This window comes from Eumetopias jubatus, unplaced genomic scaffold (genome assembly GCF_037043125.1).
Source record: "Eumetopias jubatus isolate StellerSeaLion01/CBP00866 unplaced genomic scaffold, mEumJub1_p1.0 scaffold_4, whole genome shotgun sequence".
NCBI lineage: Eukaryota > Metazoa > Chordata > Mammalia > Carnivora > Otariidae > Eumetopias > Eumetopias jubatus.
Genome location: NW_028274810.1, coordinates 161,147,777 through 161,163,688, shown reverse-complemented (window position 1 = coordinate 161,163,688; position 15,912 = coordinate 161,147,777). Strand labels below are relative to the sequence as shown.

Here is a 15,912-nt window from a genome sequence, read left to right as displayed (position 1 = left end):
AAGCACACCTAACTGATATGCCTGAACCTGTACTATTCTTAGCTATACAACTGTTTTTGAGCAGTAACACACAGATCTCAACTCAAAGACAACACAGGCAAAATTAATAACACAGGAAACAACAAATGTTGGTGAGGATGTGGAGAAAAAGGAACCCTCTTACACTGTTAGTGGGGATGCAAACTGGTGCAGCCACTCTGGAAAACAGAATGGAGGTTCCTCAAAAACTTAAAAATAGAACTACCCTATGATCTAGCAATTGCACTACTAGGTCTACCCAAAGGATACAAAAATACAGACTGGAAGGGGTACATGTTTGTAGCAGCATTATCAATTATAACCAAGCCACTGAAAGAGCCCAAATCCACAGACTGGTGAATGGATAAAGAAGATGTGGTATATGTATACAATGGAATATTACTCAGCATTCAAAAACAATGAAATCTTGCCATTTGCAAGGACATGAATGGAGCTAGAGTGTATTACGCTAAGCGAAGTCAGTCAGAGAAAAACAAATACCATATGATTTCACTCATATGTGGAATTTAGGCAACAAACAGATGAACATGTGGGAAGGGAAGAAAAAAAGAGAGAGGGGAAGGCAAATCCTAACAGACTCTTGACAATAGAGAACTGAGGGTTGATAGAGGGAGGTGAGTGGGGAATGGGTTAAATGGGTGATGGGTATTAAAGAGGGCACTTGTTATAAGTGATGAATCACTAAATTCTACTCCTGAAAGCAACATGCTAACTAGAATTTAAATAAAAATTTAGAAGGAAAACAAACAAAGCCCAGGATAATGAAGTTCAAATACGCACTATGTGTACTATTCATTCATTCACCCATTTGGCAAACATTTATTAGTGCCCATTTATTACATCAAGCACTGTGCTAGGTGCTGGGGATATAACAGAACAAGACAAACAAGGTCTCTATCCTCTGAAATTTATATTCTAGCGGGGAAAAAAGCCAGGAAAAGCTTTATTCTGAAGTATGCACACGTTACTCTGAAACCACAAGCTAACATACTAATGATCACAAATGACCTTAAATTAGGATTAAACAGAATGGCATGTGCATGTTTTTTTAAATTAAAGTTTAATTATTATTAATTATTTAGGAAAGCAGTGGATTTCATTCAAAGAACTATGCAATCCTGGAAGCATCTCTCTCTGTGAAACTATTCTCAGAAGGCAGGAGGTTGGAGGAGAAATGGCTGAGGCCACACAAAGCTAAAATGTACTAAGTTAAAGCTTACTCTGCAGCAGTCACCGGACTGAGAGCATTTCAAATATATTATTTCATGTAAACTCCACCATAACCCCAGTTAGAGTATTATGCCCACTTTGAGATAAGAAAGCAAACTAAGATAGGCTAAGTAACTTGCCCAAAGTTAACTAGTAAGATCGCTGCACCAGTCTCTGAATCCTGGCCTTCTGAAACGAAACCTAAACTCTATCATCTCTGCACTGGACTGGGTCCTGAATGGCGGCAGGCTGATGATGGAGAGATGTGTATTTAATCTTGTAGGCAGTGTGAAGGAGGGCTTACAAGATTCTCAAGCAAAGCAAAAAGAGCATCTCATTAAGTCTGATTACAGAGCCCAACTTTAGGAAGATAACTCTGTCCACTGTGTATAATGACCTAGATCAGGGAGTCAGTGGCATCAATGAGTAAAGGGATCCACATACCTGGAAATGTTCCGAAGCTAAGAGCTCTCAGAAGGGAGACTATAACCCAGCCTCCTGATACTCTCCTCTCCAGGGAATTTTCCTTCTTTCCACTAAGCCGAAATATTGAAAAATTTTGAATATGTGAACCACATGTCACAACCACATTTTTTTAAAAATAGGCTCCACGCCCATCGAGGAGCCCAGCTTGGGGCTCAAACTCACAATGAGATCATGACCTGAGCTGAGATCAAGAGTCAGCAGACTGAACCACCTAGGCACCCCATAATCAAACACATTTAACCTCCATCTAGTAGAATAATGTTTTCTAAACTGTGTTAGGCAGAGAACAACTGCTCAGAGAGACTCTATTCAGCGTGAGCTGGACTGAACAATTTTAATAGATGCGCTGGGACTTCCAAGAAACACTCCAGCCTCCTCTTGGAAAAGCCAAAGAGAAAGGAAGGCAATGGAATCCTGATCAGGCTCAAATACCTTGGTTGTTTCCTTCAGTAAACAAACATTGCTTACCACGTGAAACCCCCAAGTATGATCACCATATGGCATTTCAAACACTCTACCTATGATGTTATAATTTCACACTTGCCACAATTAACTCAGCAGATGAGAATTATTTTCTGGTAGTTTCTGAATGTGTTTGGAATGTGGTGATAAGGCATGCAGGAAGGAGTATAAGTGAGACATGTTGGAAGATGAGAAATAAGGAAATCCCTTACCTATAAAAATATTTGGGGGAAGGGAAATGTGAATTATATTTATACTTTTCCTACTTTACCGCACTTAATCCTCAAAGCCATCCACCAAGGATGGATTAGTCAGTTTCAGGTCAGTCACCAGCATCCTTTTAGGACTTTATGACTTCTCCAGGTAAGGTAGACAAAAATGCCCCCCCCAAATATGTCCACATCCTAATCCCTGGAATTTGTTATTATGTTACCTTCCATAGCAAAGGAAAATTAAATTGCAGATGGAATTAAGGTTGCTAATCAGTTAACCTTCAAACAGGGAGATTACCCTGCATTATCTAGGTGAGTCCAAAGTAATCAAAAGAGGCTTACAACTGAAGAGAGGTTAGAGTGATATGATGTGAAAAGGACTCAATCTACTGTTGTGGGCTTTGAAAATGATAGAAGGGGGGCAGTAAGTCAAGGAATGCAGGCATCCTCTACAAGCTGGAAAGGCAAAGAAACAGATCCTACCCAGAACATACAGAGAGGAACAAAACCGTTCCAACATCCTGATTTTAGCCCAGTGAGACATCAATCAGACTTCTCACCTACGGCACTAAATATAATAAATCTGTGTTGTCTTAAACCAGTAAATTTGTGGTAACTCATCATGGGAACAAACAGAAACCTAATACAGCAGGCTTCTTCTAATCCTTGGATTTTAGAAAAATTTTGTCAATAACAACTATTAACAATTACTTATTAAATTCCAGGTAGTTTTCTATAATCCAGGACACTACCAGTCTGTGAACTGTTGGGGGCTGGTCTCCAAAGAAGTAAGTACAGAAATTGAGAGCGTTTATTTTTATATAACTTAACATTGCCAGACATCCAATTTCATGTCTGCTGAATCTAATAAAAAAATGTGACTCATATTTATGTCTATCTCTTCCGTTTCACTTATCTAGTAATTTTATCCTATTTTACAAAGTATTGCCTGAGACATGTGGAAACTCTGTCATTTCCAGAAAAGGAAAGCAAAGCACTGACAGGTTAAACGCTTGCTCAAGTGCATAGAGACAGTAATTCTCTTTCACCTATTCACTGTTATTAACAAATATTTATAAAAAGCGCTGCACGCCAGACACCAAGCTCCACGTTGGAACTTCTGTGTATGAAGAAGTAGACGGCAGAGAGCCCAGCCTTTCCCGGTGGAAGTCCAATTCCTCTCTGAGACCCAGGGGTCGCCCTAGACCGCCTCACTGGCAGCGCTCCCTGCTGGTTTCCCGTCCAGCACTCACCCAGGAAGACGTGCGCAAAGGAGTGTGGACAAAGCAAGTCCAGCACGTAAATGCCGCACAGAAGTACAACAAGGAGAAAAACACCAACCACTAGCTCTCTGCGGACTAGCCCGCTGCAAGGCCAAGACACACCCCTGATCCTAGCCCCACCCGCAGGCCAGGCTCCGCCCCACCTCCACCCACCACGCCGGGGCTCCCCTCAAACCCCAGCCCCGTCTATCGCGTCCCTGGCGAGCTCCCGCCACTCACTGCCTTCAGCCCGAGCTCCGCCTTCCGGGACAGCTTCGAATGCCGCTCCAAAGCGCTCGCGAAGCCGCCTTGGCGCATTTTAGGCTCTGTGGAATCGGAACTCTCACTCCCGGAGCTACTCTCAGTGCCTGAGCCTCGACAGGGCCGAGAGAAGAGAAACACTCGCAGGAGATGGCTCTCCACAGTTACGGCACGGGTCCGGCACAGCGCCGCCATGACGGCTCCGCAACCTCTGACCTTGGACCTCTCCGCAAGCGCGCAGGCCACGGGGCGGAGCAACGAATGGTCCACCCACTTGCCGAGCGCTGGCGATCCCGGAGTGCGATGTAGTCGGTGCAGGGGACGGGGTAGGGAGGGATGGTTAAACTGAAATCGGTGAATTAAATCGTTGGTGCCTAGGGGTCACCTACAGGCAGCGATCTGCTAGGTTTTTCGTGGAAAACCTGCTAGGTTTTTGACTTGCAGGAATTTCGTTCCTCAGAGCATCGCTTGGCCCTTGTCCTGCCGCAAATATTAGTAATGCGACACTTGCTAGCCCCGCCGCCTGGGTTTTACCCCAGATGGCCCGAAGATTTGTTTTTCGGGTCTCTGCTCAGATATGAGGCTCTCCGTGAGTACCTTATTTAGAATTGGAACCCCACACTATCGGACTCCCCGGGTTTCCTTTGTACCATTTAGCATTCTCAATATTGCTATATAGTTTACGTTTAATGTTGTTTTGCGTCTGCTCTCCCGAATTTGTAAACTCCTTGCTGTTGGATCCCTGACACCGGACACACAGTGGAGTTCAATGAATGTGTGTGAAATCCTGGATCCAAGTTTGTTTTTTCGCCTCTTCTGAGGTCGGTCCACTGATGTTCAAAAGTTAATCTTTCTGAGACGTTTTTGTCACCTGTAGATAGCTACAGTTCCTTCTAAGTAATTACATTTCGGAATGTGCCTAAACAGACACCACCAGAGACCCCCACCCTCACTCATTATTTTCTCCCTTTTCCTCATCAACGTTAATTCCCAGAATTCGCCCACCCTTTCAAAACCAAGCCTGACATCATACTTTAAAAATGTTCACAAACTAAGCTGTCCATTGATCTTCTATCAGTTTTATATTAATTCCCCAGCAAGCCCCTTTACAGTTCATTTGCAAGTACTTTGATGGAAGGAATTTTTATGTATGACCACAGCCCTAATAGTATCTAACTACAGATTTTAAGTCTTTCTGATGTTCTCATCAATTGCATGGTTAGTACACAGAAAACTAGAAGTGCATTAACCTTGGAATGGTGCATAATTGAATGAATCACATACAATTTATTACTAGTAGCCAACTGTGGGGTAATCGTTACAAATTCAGTAGGGGGCTTAAGATAGATTCTACTCCAGGGTGTTCTTTCTTGGCACTTACGCTGTTTATTTCATTTAACCATTAATGATATCTTACCTGAGACATTTTTGCCTTGTTATCTGTGGCTATGGCTACTTATACTTCCCCTCAGGAAAAAGTGGTAAATTTGTAAAGAGCATTAGCCAGTGACTTCATGAACCCCTTAGTTCTAGTTGACTGTAATCCTGATCTCATGCAAACCAATTTAATGTTGATTTGGCTTCCTCACGTGTAAAGCCAAGCCATTAGCCCCCCTGCTAAATTTTAAGTGCTTTGTAAATTTAACTAAATCAAAGCCACAGAACAAATGGGATTACTAAAGTCCCAGCTCTAAAATTAAATAGATATATTCATGTTGTACCTTAGCCAAATGATAAATTCCTTGAGGATTATGACAGTGGACATTTTGGGACAAATCCTGAGGTTTTTAATGTATAAAAGTTTGTATCAACTGATTTCAAGTTTGCTTAGTTCTTTCCCTTGGGTAGAACATTAGAAGTATGAAATGAGAGGAACTGTAAAGGACTGGGCAAATCAACAAGGAGATATCTACACTTTGTCCTAGCCTGTACGAACACCAACTGTAACCATCAGCTCTTGATGGCACCTTAGGGATTCTGATCCTGCTCTACTTGCACTACACCTTCCTTCTTGTTTTATTAAAAATACAGTCCTTTTTCCCCTGTAGCTTGCAAATTGTTAGTACACTTTGTAAAAATATTAGTAATGGTGGATGGCAAGGAAAGTGAACGAAATATAGTTCAAGTCCTGGCACCACCTCTGGTGGCTGTTAATCTCATGAAATGGTTACACTGCCACAACCTTGAGCAAAGACTTAAGAGAAATGAGTCAAAATGCCCAACACTTACTGAAAGCTTAATAAATAGTGGCTATTAATGTCTGTGTGGAGGTGACCAGGAAGTGATTAGAAATTCCTATTTTAAAGCTTACATGAAAACCTAGAAAAAAGAATAGGACTAGGGATACACTGAGGAGATAATAGTATTACTCTAAAGATACTCATCTCTATGGCTGAAAGGACTAAGATCATTAAGGAGATCATGTGTGGAAGATCAATAGGGACAGGCAGTAACATTTAAGGAGTTGGAAGAAGAGAATATCAGAAAATAGTCCAACTGGAAAATAAGAATAGAGAATTGATCCGAGAAACCAAGAAGACCAAAGCATGTTGAAATGGAGAGTGTTAAAGCAAAAGATCATACCCACTTAACAAATATTCCAACAACAAAATTGTGTTAGGTTTTTACTGTATGCTAGGAAAACCACCAAATTAAAAGAATCACACTACCAACTAAACTTATTCCGTAATCAAAATTGTTTATGAGAGCTGGCAAGAAATTTAGTCACCAAGTAGCATTTATATAAGTATGAAATCCTGGCTGGTGATAGGTACATGCAGGCCCTGCCCTCTGAAGGCTTATAAACAAAGAGTTCTTTCTGCTCATTCTGATTTTGGTTCATTTTGATTTCAGAGTCTGAATAATATGGAAATTATCTGTATAAGGTATGCAGGTTTACTTAAAAGTGATACTGCTTTATATTAACTCTAACCCAACAGTCTCTATAATTAATCCAATTACAATGGGACAGTCCCAAATTAATCGCCAAATGTTTCTTCGCTCTGGGCAAAAAAATCTGATTTTTCATCTGAGTCTTCAGAGCTATAAAGAAACACATGTAATGTTGACATAGGACCGTATGCAGCATACATAAATCTATATTTATGTATATAGAATACATAAAGCAAAAAGTCACTTATAGTCAACATTTAACTTTTTCAGTTTTGATACACTAATTCCATATTGCTACTTATGGGGGTTTTTCCATATCTAGGATATGAAGTGTCTGGAGAGAAGTTGTAATAATGGACTCACCTCTTTCCTTGACACATAATACATACAAAAGAACCCATACCCAAATTACATAATTTTTATTGTTTTCAAATACTATACAAAAAAAAAAAAAATACAGTGCGCACTTAATGATAAACAGATCCAGAAACCATGATTCCAAATTAAAGGTGTTTTTTTTCTTCTCTATTTCATAGTTTTGAATTACTAAAAGAATAATCCAGTAAATTCTCTCTTCCAATGATTACTTTGGTCTCATAAGCATGAGAATTCTTGCTTTATTTTCCACAAACTCCATAAATTGAAGACAATCCTTTGTAAAAAGGGATTAATTTCAGGGATTATTTCCTTCTGTCACACTTCTTGTTCACTTAAACATCTGAGATTTCACTCTCAAGTTACTGTTTTCTTACAGTGTCAAACACAAAATTCAACAGAGTGACCAGGAACTCTCTGGTATTTTTAATAATTACTATGTTCCAAATTTCTTAAATATCTGTGAATTCATATTGAATCTTCCACAAAGACTATTTTGAATATTTCTAAGTCCATGTGTTTGTTTTTCTAAATTCAACCTCTCACTATTTTTTACTACTACTTTTAAGATGCAGAGTACTTTGCAAAAGATTAAATCATTTAAAATTAAGTATAGGTAGATATCTGGAAAAGCAATTCTCCCAACTTCTTTCACGACCATCACCAATACCCACATACTCCCATCCCATTTTCCACTCCTTATTCTATCATTTCTCATTTTAAAGTAGAGATCTGAATACATTTCACTCAGCTATGGTTGAAAGACAGGAACAGGGCAGGACACCCAAGAAACAATGTGATGAAAAGATGATTAAAAAAAAAAAATGAAAGACTAGTTGGAAAAAATAATTTAACAGTTATGATGAGTAACCACAGTATTTCTATAAAAAGACAAATTTTTACAGATCCAGTCCTCCAGGACAGCTCTTCAACAACTGGGGCAACTGCCTTAAAGCCTCTTCAAGGAAATAATTTATACGTTAGTCTGACACCATTAAGCAGTGATTTAAAGCAGATAGTAAAAAAAAAAAGTTTTTTGCATAGACACCAGTTGATTATTTAATACAATTAAATAATTGTTTCCAGACCATTGGTCTCACAATAAATATTGAGACCTATACTACTGATAGACAGAATTTATTAGGCTTTTCACATTTAATAGAGCATATTTTCAGTTGCATCTAAAGTGCTATAACAAAAGCTCTAGCAAATCAAGAATGGCAGCATGTTACTCATAACAATCAACACTTGTGGCTTTTCAAATTTGGTTTTCATAAGATAATTTATCCTGAAGTTAAATCTAGTCATGCTTTAAAAAAAAAAAAAAAATGCCTCAGGTCACTCCAAGCTTGGCAATTAACATTTGGCATAAACAATGCTAAAACAATCACAACTTGATAAATAACAAATACAACATTATAGGCCATAACTATACACAGAATAATGAAAAGGTAACAGTGATGAATAAGTAGCTATTAGAAGAGAGTACCTTGGCCTCCATGCAGATACTTCTAGAGGCTTTGGTTCATTCAGCCCTGCCATTTTTTCAAAGTAGGGGGGCAACGTATACAGTATCATTTTATAATTTCTAACACATTGAAAACAAATAAGTAGAAAACAATGAGTTGATTTTCATTAATGCATTAAATCCTCAGGAGTTACCTACCACCAATCCCTTAATATAAAATCTTTTCAAGTTACATTAGCCATACTTCGTGTGCTTCTTTTAAAATGGTGCGAAATGAATTAAATGAAGACAGCAACGTCTCCCCTAACGTGATTGATTTTAGCATTTTTACAGCTACTGAGATCTAAAAAACATTCAGGCTTTTGAATGGAACAGGTGATGAGAGTGTTCATATTTCAACCTGCTGGTAATTACAATATGCCTGATTCAAAATGTTATTTTGCAACTTACTCTGAAACTAGAAATTCAGTCTTATGAAAAGTAAGTTGAGAGAAGTGGCATAATAAATATACTGAAATGGTTACTGTCACAAATGGTGACGAGGATGTGAGGGTTCCACTCTCAAGTTACCTAGGACTTTGAACCACCACACACGTTGTCACTTACCAAACTGTAACAAATTGGATGTAGAGCTGATTTATTTAGTCTGCTGTCTTCAGACACAAAAGATATACCTTCTATCAGAACAATGCTTATTCAAAAATATTTTTTGTAGCTGGTCGTTCTTCCCTCAGAGGTAAAGAAAATTATGCCAAAACTTTTAATAACCAGGATTCAGGAAATTAAAATTTTAGTTAGTAATCGAATACACAGAGGTTCAAGAAGGAAACAAAATCATATTGAAGACAAAAGATCAAAGTGGCATCCCAGATCCAGAGCAATTTTGTAAAGGAGGAAAGCAATTATGATAACCTGAAGCTCCTGAGATCATTCTAATGAGGAACCCCAGGGATTACCTGTGTTTTTATAATGGTGTTTCCTATATCAGGGCCCTTAAATGCACATTAAAGGGTGTTTCCGAGGAACAGAAGTGAACATACTTTTATTTTGTTCAACCCACAAACTATTTGGTCAAATGAATATGTAAAGCTAAGTAAAAGCACATCTGGTGGAAATTCATGGCAACAACTGTTGACAAGATGTGCTTGGATCTTGCTTGCAGCATCTGGCAGTGGGTAGCAGAACAAAGGTAAGAACCTCATGGGCTCCCCTGCGTCTGTTCTGGAAGAGGCTCCGGGGCACTGGCATTTGCAGCTGAATTCAAGACTTCTCCAAAATCCCCGCCAGCCGGCTTGGTTCCCCCTACTTTAGACTTTAAAAAAAGTTCAAAAAGGACGAGACATCATGAAACATAAACTCAGCTGACTCTGCAAAATAGTCACTCAAATTTTACTTTGAAGAACAAATCGATCCAGAACCTAATAGCCCAGTGACAATCATACATGTACAGAATTCAGTACTGTTGCAGTGTTTGGTGCAGTTTAATAGAAAACCGTGTGGGCTCCTCTGCGGAAATATGCAGATTGGTAGATTCTACCCCTCCTCTTTTTTCCCATCTGCTCATAGTTCTTCCCAGAAAAATCCGTCCGAAAAACTTCTTAAGACCTATTATTCTAAAATATCTATTGGAAGTCTCTTTATATTTGGATAACACTTTGTATTCCATCAGATTGTTCACTGCTACACTCATTCAAGAAATATTGAATACGACAAAGGAAAGATACCTGTTTTTCCCAGTTACAGTGTAAATTTCTTAACCCGCTGCTACTTAAAGTGTGGTGCAAGGACCCCCAGACGGACTCAGCGTCACCTGGGAGGTTTGTTAGACATGTAGGATCAGACCAACTTCCCCACGCCCATCTACCGAGGTCTCCCGGGGCTTCCTAGACAAGGTATAGTTTGTGAAGCACTACTCCAAATCTGGCCTGAAATTCTGTCAATAAACGTGTCTGCATGAATAGGTCTGCCTTATATTTGTATCATACTTTATGCTTTTCAAAACCCTTATTATGTCACTTAATCCTTAATATACCTATGCTCTCTCTGTTACATCTCCTAACTGACCAACAGGAGAGCTAACATTAGGAAACCAGTCAGTAACCCACAATGCAACTCACAGTAGGTTTAACTTGACCCTGCTCGTAGTTCAGTCTTAACTGACTAGCCACAGACACATTATCAGTTGGAATTTAGTTGAAATTTTTTCTCACTCGCTTTTGGTTTCCCATCCGAATCTTTGAATTATTTGGAAAATCTGCATGACTTGTGTCTACTGTATATTTATTAAATTTATTAAAACACATGTCTTAATTAGAGGAAAATATTAAGTCTTGCAATTCAACATGTCTAACATTGAACTCTTCCCACAACTGGTCCCTTCTCTATTCTTAAGACTTTATTTTTTTTTAAGATTTTATTTATTTATTTGACAGAAAAAAATAGCGAGAGCATTAACACAAGCAGGGGGAGTGGGAGAGGGAGAAGCAGGCTTCCCACCGAGCAGGGAGCCTGATGTGGGGCTCGATCCCACGACCCTGGGATCATGACCTGAGCCGAAGGCAGATGCTTAACAACTGAGCCACCCAGGCACCCCTTCTTTAAGACTTTAAATGGCTGTAGCACCTACCTAGTTGGCCCAGTCAGATACCTGGGAGTCATCCTTGATCCTTCCCCATCTTGTGCCACATTCAATCAATCACTGACTTTTGGGCTGTCGTTTCTAAATTCTAAATCTCTCTCAACCCATCACATCAGCACTACTTTAATTCATTCCACCACCATCTTTGGCCTGGATTACAACTCCTTCCTCCTAACTAGTCTTCCTGACTTTAATCTTCCTCCCCTCAGATCTGCAGGGCACCAGTGATCTTTCTAAAATGCACAGGATAAACCACCCACATTGTTTAAAATCCTTTAAAGGCTTCCCATTGCCCTAAGTCCAAATTCTTTAGTGTGGCCTACCCATTGCCCTAGCTTCATCTCCTGCTCACTACCCTATAGCACAGCGAAGTTCCTGGTATTCCTCAAAAGAGCTCCAAAGCTCCAAACATTTCCCTCAACCTAAAGGCCTCCATTTATATTACTGTGTCCTGTGAGGAGCCCTCTCCTACCTTCCATCCTAGGCTAGGTCATACATTCCTGGTACTGCTCCCCACTGCATCCCAGAGTTTCCCAGTCATGGCACCTTACCTCACTTTATTTTCATTGGCCATTAAACTGTCTACACATCTTGCATAAAGGGTCTCTGTCTCTTGCTCACTGTGGTATCTCCAGGGCCTACCCCTGGCACATGGCAAATGCTCAATAACCAGATCAATGAATCAATCCAAAATCTAAACCTGAAAGTACACGTAGACCTGATGTTTAATTGAATATGAATGTAATTTAGCAAAAGTATATCCCAAGTGCACAACTATATTTTACAGCCCTTTGGGAGGATATCTGTTCCATAAACTTTACTTTTAAAAATTATAAGTTTTGGGGCACCTGGGTGGCTCAGTCGTTAAGCATCTGCCTTCAGCTCAGGTCATGACCCCAGGGTCCTGGGACCGAGCCCAGCATCGGGCTCCCTGCTCGGCGGGCCTGCTTCTCCCTCTCCCACTCCCCCTGCTTGTGTTCCCTCTCTCGCTGTCTCTCACTCTGTCAAGTAAATAAATAAAATCTTAAAAAAAAAATTACAAGTTTTTATCTGATTGGCACCTAATCATGTTTCACAAGCCAAGTTTCACCACAATTTATAGACTCTATACTCAGAGGGAGAATATATAGTAAATGACCAGGATGTTTCTCCTCATCTTCAGTGTCAAAAGAATACAGCTGTCTGGTTTTCCAACCAGTCATTTCAAAAACTAATGCTTAAGGCAGACTTCAAGGAGAGGATTATGACAGACCTCAAACAGTGAGAACTGAATTATAATAAGCCTTGACTTCTACAATGTACCGTTTGTTTTCAAATACATGACCAGGCATTAAAAAGAATAAAGCAGGTCTCATACTGACCTAAAAGAATGACTAAGATATATTTTTTGCTCATCAAATATGTATTAAGTAGCTTCAATGTGCCAAGGACTATTCTAGGCCCTTGAGAAGCATCAGTGAGTAAAAAGAACGGGTCCCCATGTCTGTGGGATCATTGAGCACGTATGCTAGTGGGTCTGAATGAACAAGTTATAGGACTGTGCGTGCAGTATGATTCCTTTCTGAAAAAATGTTTATACATTTAGGTATTAAGACAAAAGGTGTGTATTCGTGTTTGTGCAAGAAAAAAGCTCCAGGTCATGGGACAGTGTTTGGTTTTCTTTCTTTCCATAAGCATCCCCTGCTTCTGCAATTTAAGAAAGATGCATTTAGAAATAAGTGACTCAGTTACAGTTCTGAAAGACTAAATCTGAATATTTGTTTTTAAGCAGATTTATATAAAGCTTTTAAAATAATGCTTTAATCCTTAAAAACATCTATAGTACTTATCAGATTTAGTTGAAGAAGAAAAATACTGGCTTTGCACAAACTCTGTAGAGAAGGCTGGGCAGTGGATGGGAACTAGACAAACTTTCTGGTCACTTGTGATCCTAAGAGTTGATGATTTTATAATTTTGAGTATAATCTTGAAAATAATACAGTGTACAAATTAATAAAGCTAGTCATGGAAAAATGCCCACCTTCACTGAAATCAAAGCCATCAAAAAATAAAACCATGAATCATCAATAATGATCACCATGGCATCATCTTAAATGTTTAAACAAACATCTTAAAGGACTGAACAAACAATATCTGTCATAGGGTACATGCAAGCAACCATTAAATATAATTTTGAAGAAGAATATTTAATGGCATAGGAAAATGTGTATGTTGTATTTGGTTCTTTCTTAAAGCACAAAGGTGTAGTCCTACTACATACATATCACTGACTGTAGGTGGTAGGACCAATGTTTCTGTGTGTTATTTTTTGTGCTTTTATAACGTTCTTGTTAATTTTCGACAATAAATTTTATATTAAATTTTATCTGGTTATAAAAGTATTTGAGTCGCACAAAGTTCTCAAGTACTATACTGCTTTTGAAATTATACATTTCCTTTCAGCATTTAGCATCTGCCATGCTACAACATACACTCAAAAAATTGATTAAAAGAGAATATATCACCCATAATAATGTGGAGAATAAGGTTATTAAAGCTCTTTAAATACTTTTAGAAAGAAAGAGTAATGAGAATAATTTACCCACAGCAACAAAATTTAAGGTACTAAGTAAGACATCACTATTCATCTCTACTTGCCTTTAAGTTTTCAACCTTTTCTTCAAATGATTTGAAAGTTGGGGAGTTTCTATGGAGAGAAAGAAAAAGAGTTATGTTACAAACACTTAACAAAAACTCACCAGTTTTGCAAACATCATTAGTTGACTGTATTCCTCTTCGCCATTATTCTCAATGAAGAGACAGATATATTTAACTGTACATATGTGTGCAGGCATACACACAAATCTGATTAGTAAGATGATCAATTTCTGGTCTAAGATTTCTACAACAATGCTTTCAGTTCCACAAACAGCCTGTCTCAGACATACAGGATAACAATGTCAAGTACATGTGTGAGGAGAGAGAACAAAGGCAGGTAAAATATCAGTTCTGTCACTTCAACCATCTAGTCATGCCACTTTAATTTTGGTGAAGGTACTATACTCTAAAAGTCAAGTTTAAATTCCCACGTTGCCTGGCAAGAGTCCTACACAAACCCATATCCCAAACAGGACAAGCAGACCACGTAAGGTTCCATAAACAGGGATCCTGGTTCCCACGGAGCAGCATTAGAGCTGAGGAAAGAGACACCAAAAGGAAGGGAGACACGAAGAAAGGTGGTTTTGTCTGCATCACAAAGCTGCCCCAGCCGACAGAGCACTCTGAGCCCAGGCGAAGCCTCTCCCACGCCTTCACAACCATCCATATTAATTAAGGAGGATCACAGCACCTTTGTTGTTCACATCTGGGTTTCCAAAACTTCTAGACTATTCACCTGACCTCAAATATCCTTCCTATTACCTAGATGAAAAAGGTGAAGAAGGGAACAAGGGGTTTCCTCCCTCCCACAGTGGTGATGGGCAGCCAGTCACAAGGGGTGGGGCCCCAGATGCATCAGTAGCTCCTGGGAAGCTGTTGGCAATGCAAGTTCTCAGGTCCCAACTCAGGCCTACAGAAATCAGAAACCAGAGGTGGGGCCCAGTGAGCAGGGAGTTTAACAAGCTCTCCAGGTAGTTCTGATGTATACTGAAGGTTAAGCCAAGCATATATTGTTAAAAATTCTCTGCCTCTCTAGAGAGGTTAAGTGCGGTAATAACATACACCACTTGCACGTGTTTCCTGATGAAAGTGGACTGTGGAATTAAATCACAGTTGGCTCCAAATGTCACAACGGGATGAGGGAAGTAGAAACGGAAGAAAAGTGGAGCAACTAAAGCTAATGCAGACAGGTGTGGTGGGACACCTTTTACACAACCTGGGGAAAAGCAGCTTTATTAGATGAGTCGTGTTCACTTTTTCAATGAAGCAGATTAAAGATATGAAACAATGTTATGGGTTTACAAAATGCAATAGAGATAATTCTTTTTTTTTAATCACAAATCTTTAATGGATCTCTTGCACCCATCTTAACATCATAGGAAGAGCGGCTGAATACTGACACAGTGTGGATGTGCAGCTTACTTAGAGCAGAACCCCAGGTCCCTACTTCAGAACAGTTCAAGTTAAACATCTAAATAAAGAATAAGAAAGCATAAGATCAACTACATTTTGTAAAAATATACTTTACCTCATAGCAGGCATGCTAATTGAATGTTGAATGGAGCGGATACTAAGAGGCAGCATTAAAAAGAGATAGACATGAAGTTAGTACAGTGATTAGATGTTACAAAACCTTGCTTTCTAGGAGCTTATTCTTTGGGTACCATGAAGACTTAGTCTACTTTTTGAGGTGGAGGGGATCAAAGTTATTCCAACATTATTTTTATTTTGAGCCAATTTTAAAATTTTTTTAATTTTTTTTTTAGTTTGTTTATTTATACAATCTCTACACCCAACATGGGCTTGAACTCGTGACCCCAAGATCAAGAGTCACATGCTCCACCAACTGAGCCAGCCAGGCACCCCCTTCATGAGCCAATTTAACCCACATAGTTAATAGAACTAATAATTCACCCTTGCATTTTATAGCACTTTGAAAACTCTACAGTACTTTCCCCTGTGTCTATAGGG

General features: G+C 39.2%; 2 protein-coding genes across 3 annotated transcripts in view; both read right to left on the bottom strand.

The window, feature by feature from the left end:
* MRPS28 (mitochondrial ribosomal protein S28) overlaps window positions 1-4,168 on the bottom strand; it is a 109,804-nt gene extending 105,636 nt beyond the window's left edge. The window contains exon 1 of one of the 2 annotated variants that reach the window (XM_028108696.2): window positions 3,911-4,168. In XM_028108696.2, coding sequence (XP_027964497.1) covers window positions 3,911-4,126 — 216 coding nt within the window. In that variant the 5' untranslated portion in view covers window positions 4,127-4,168. The remainder of the gene's footprint in view (window positions 1-3,910) is intronic. The other variant, XM_028108705.2, reaches the window with a different exon arrangement.
* A 4,151-nt stretch (window positions 4,169-8,319) lies between these two features.
* TPD52 (tumor protein D52) overlaps window positions 8,320-15,912 on the bottom strand; it is a 38,249-nt gene continuing 30,656 nt past the window's right edge. Inside the window, exons 6-8 of the mRNA XM_088022795.1 lie at window positions 15,470-15,511; window positions 13,942-13,990; window positions 8,320-9,978 (exon numbers count right to left, since the gene is read on the bottom strand). Of these exons, the coding sequence (XP_087878921.1) occupies window positions 9,865-9,978; window positions 13,942-13,990; window positions 15,470-15,511 (205 nt within the window). The 3' untranslated portion in view covers window positions 8,320-9,864. The remainder of the gene's footprint in view (window positions 9,979-13,941; window positions 13,991-15,469; window positions 15,512-15,912) is intronic.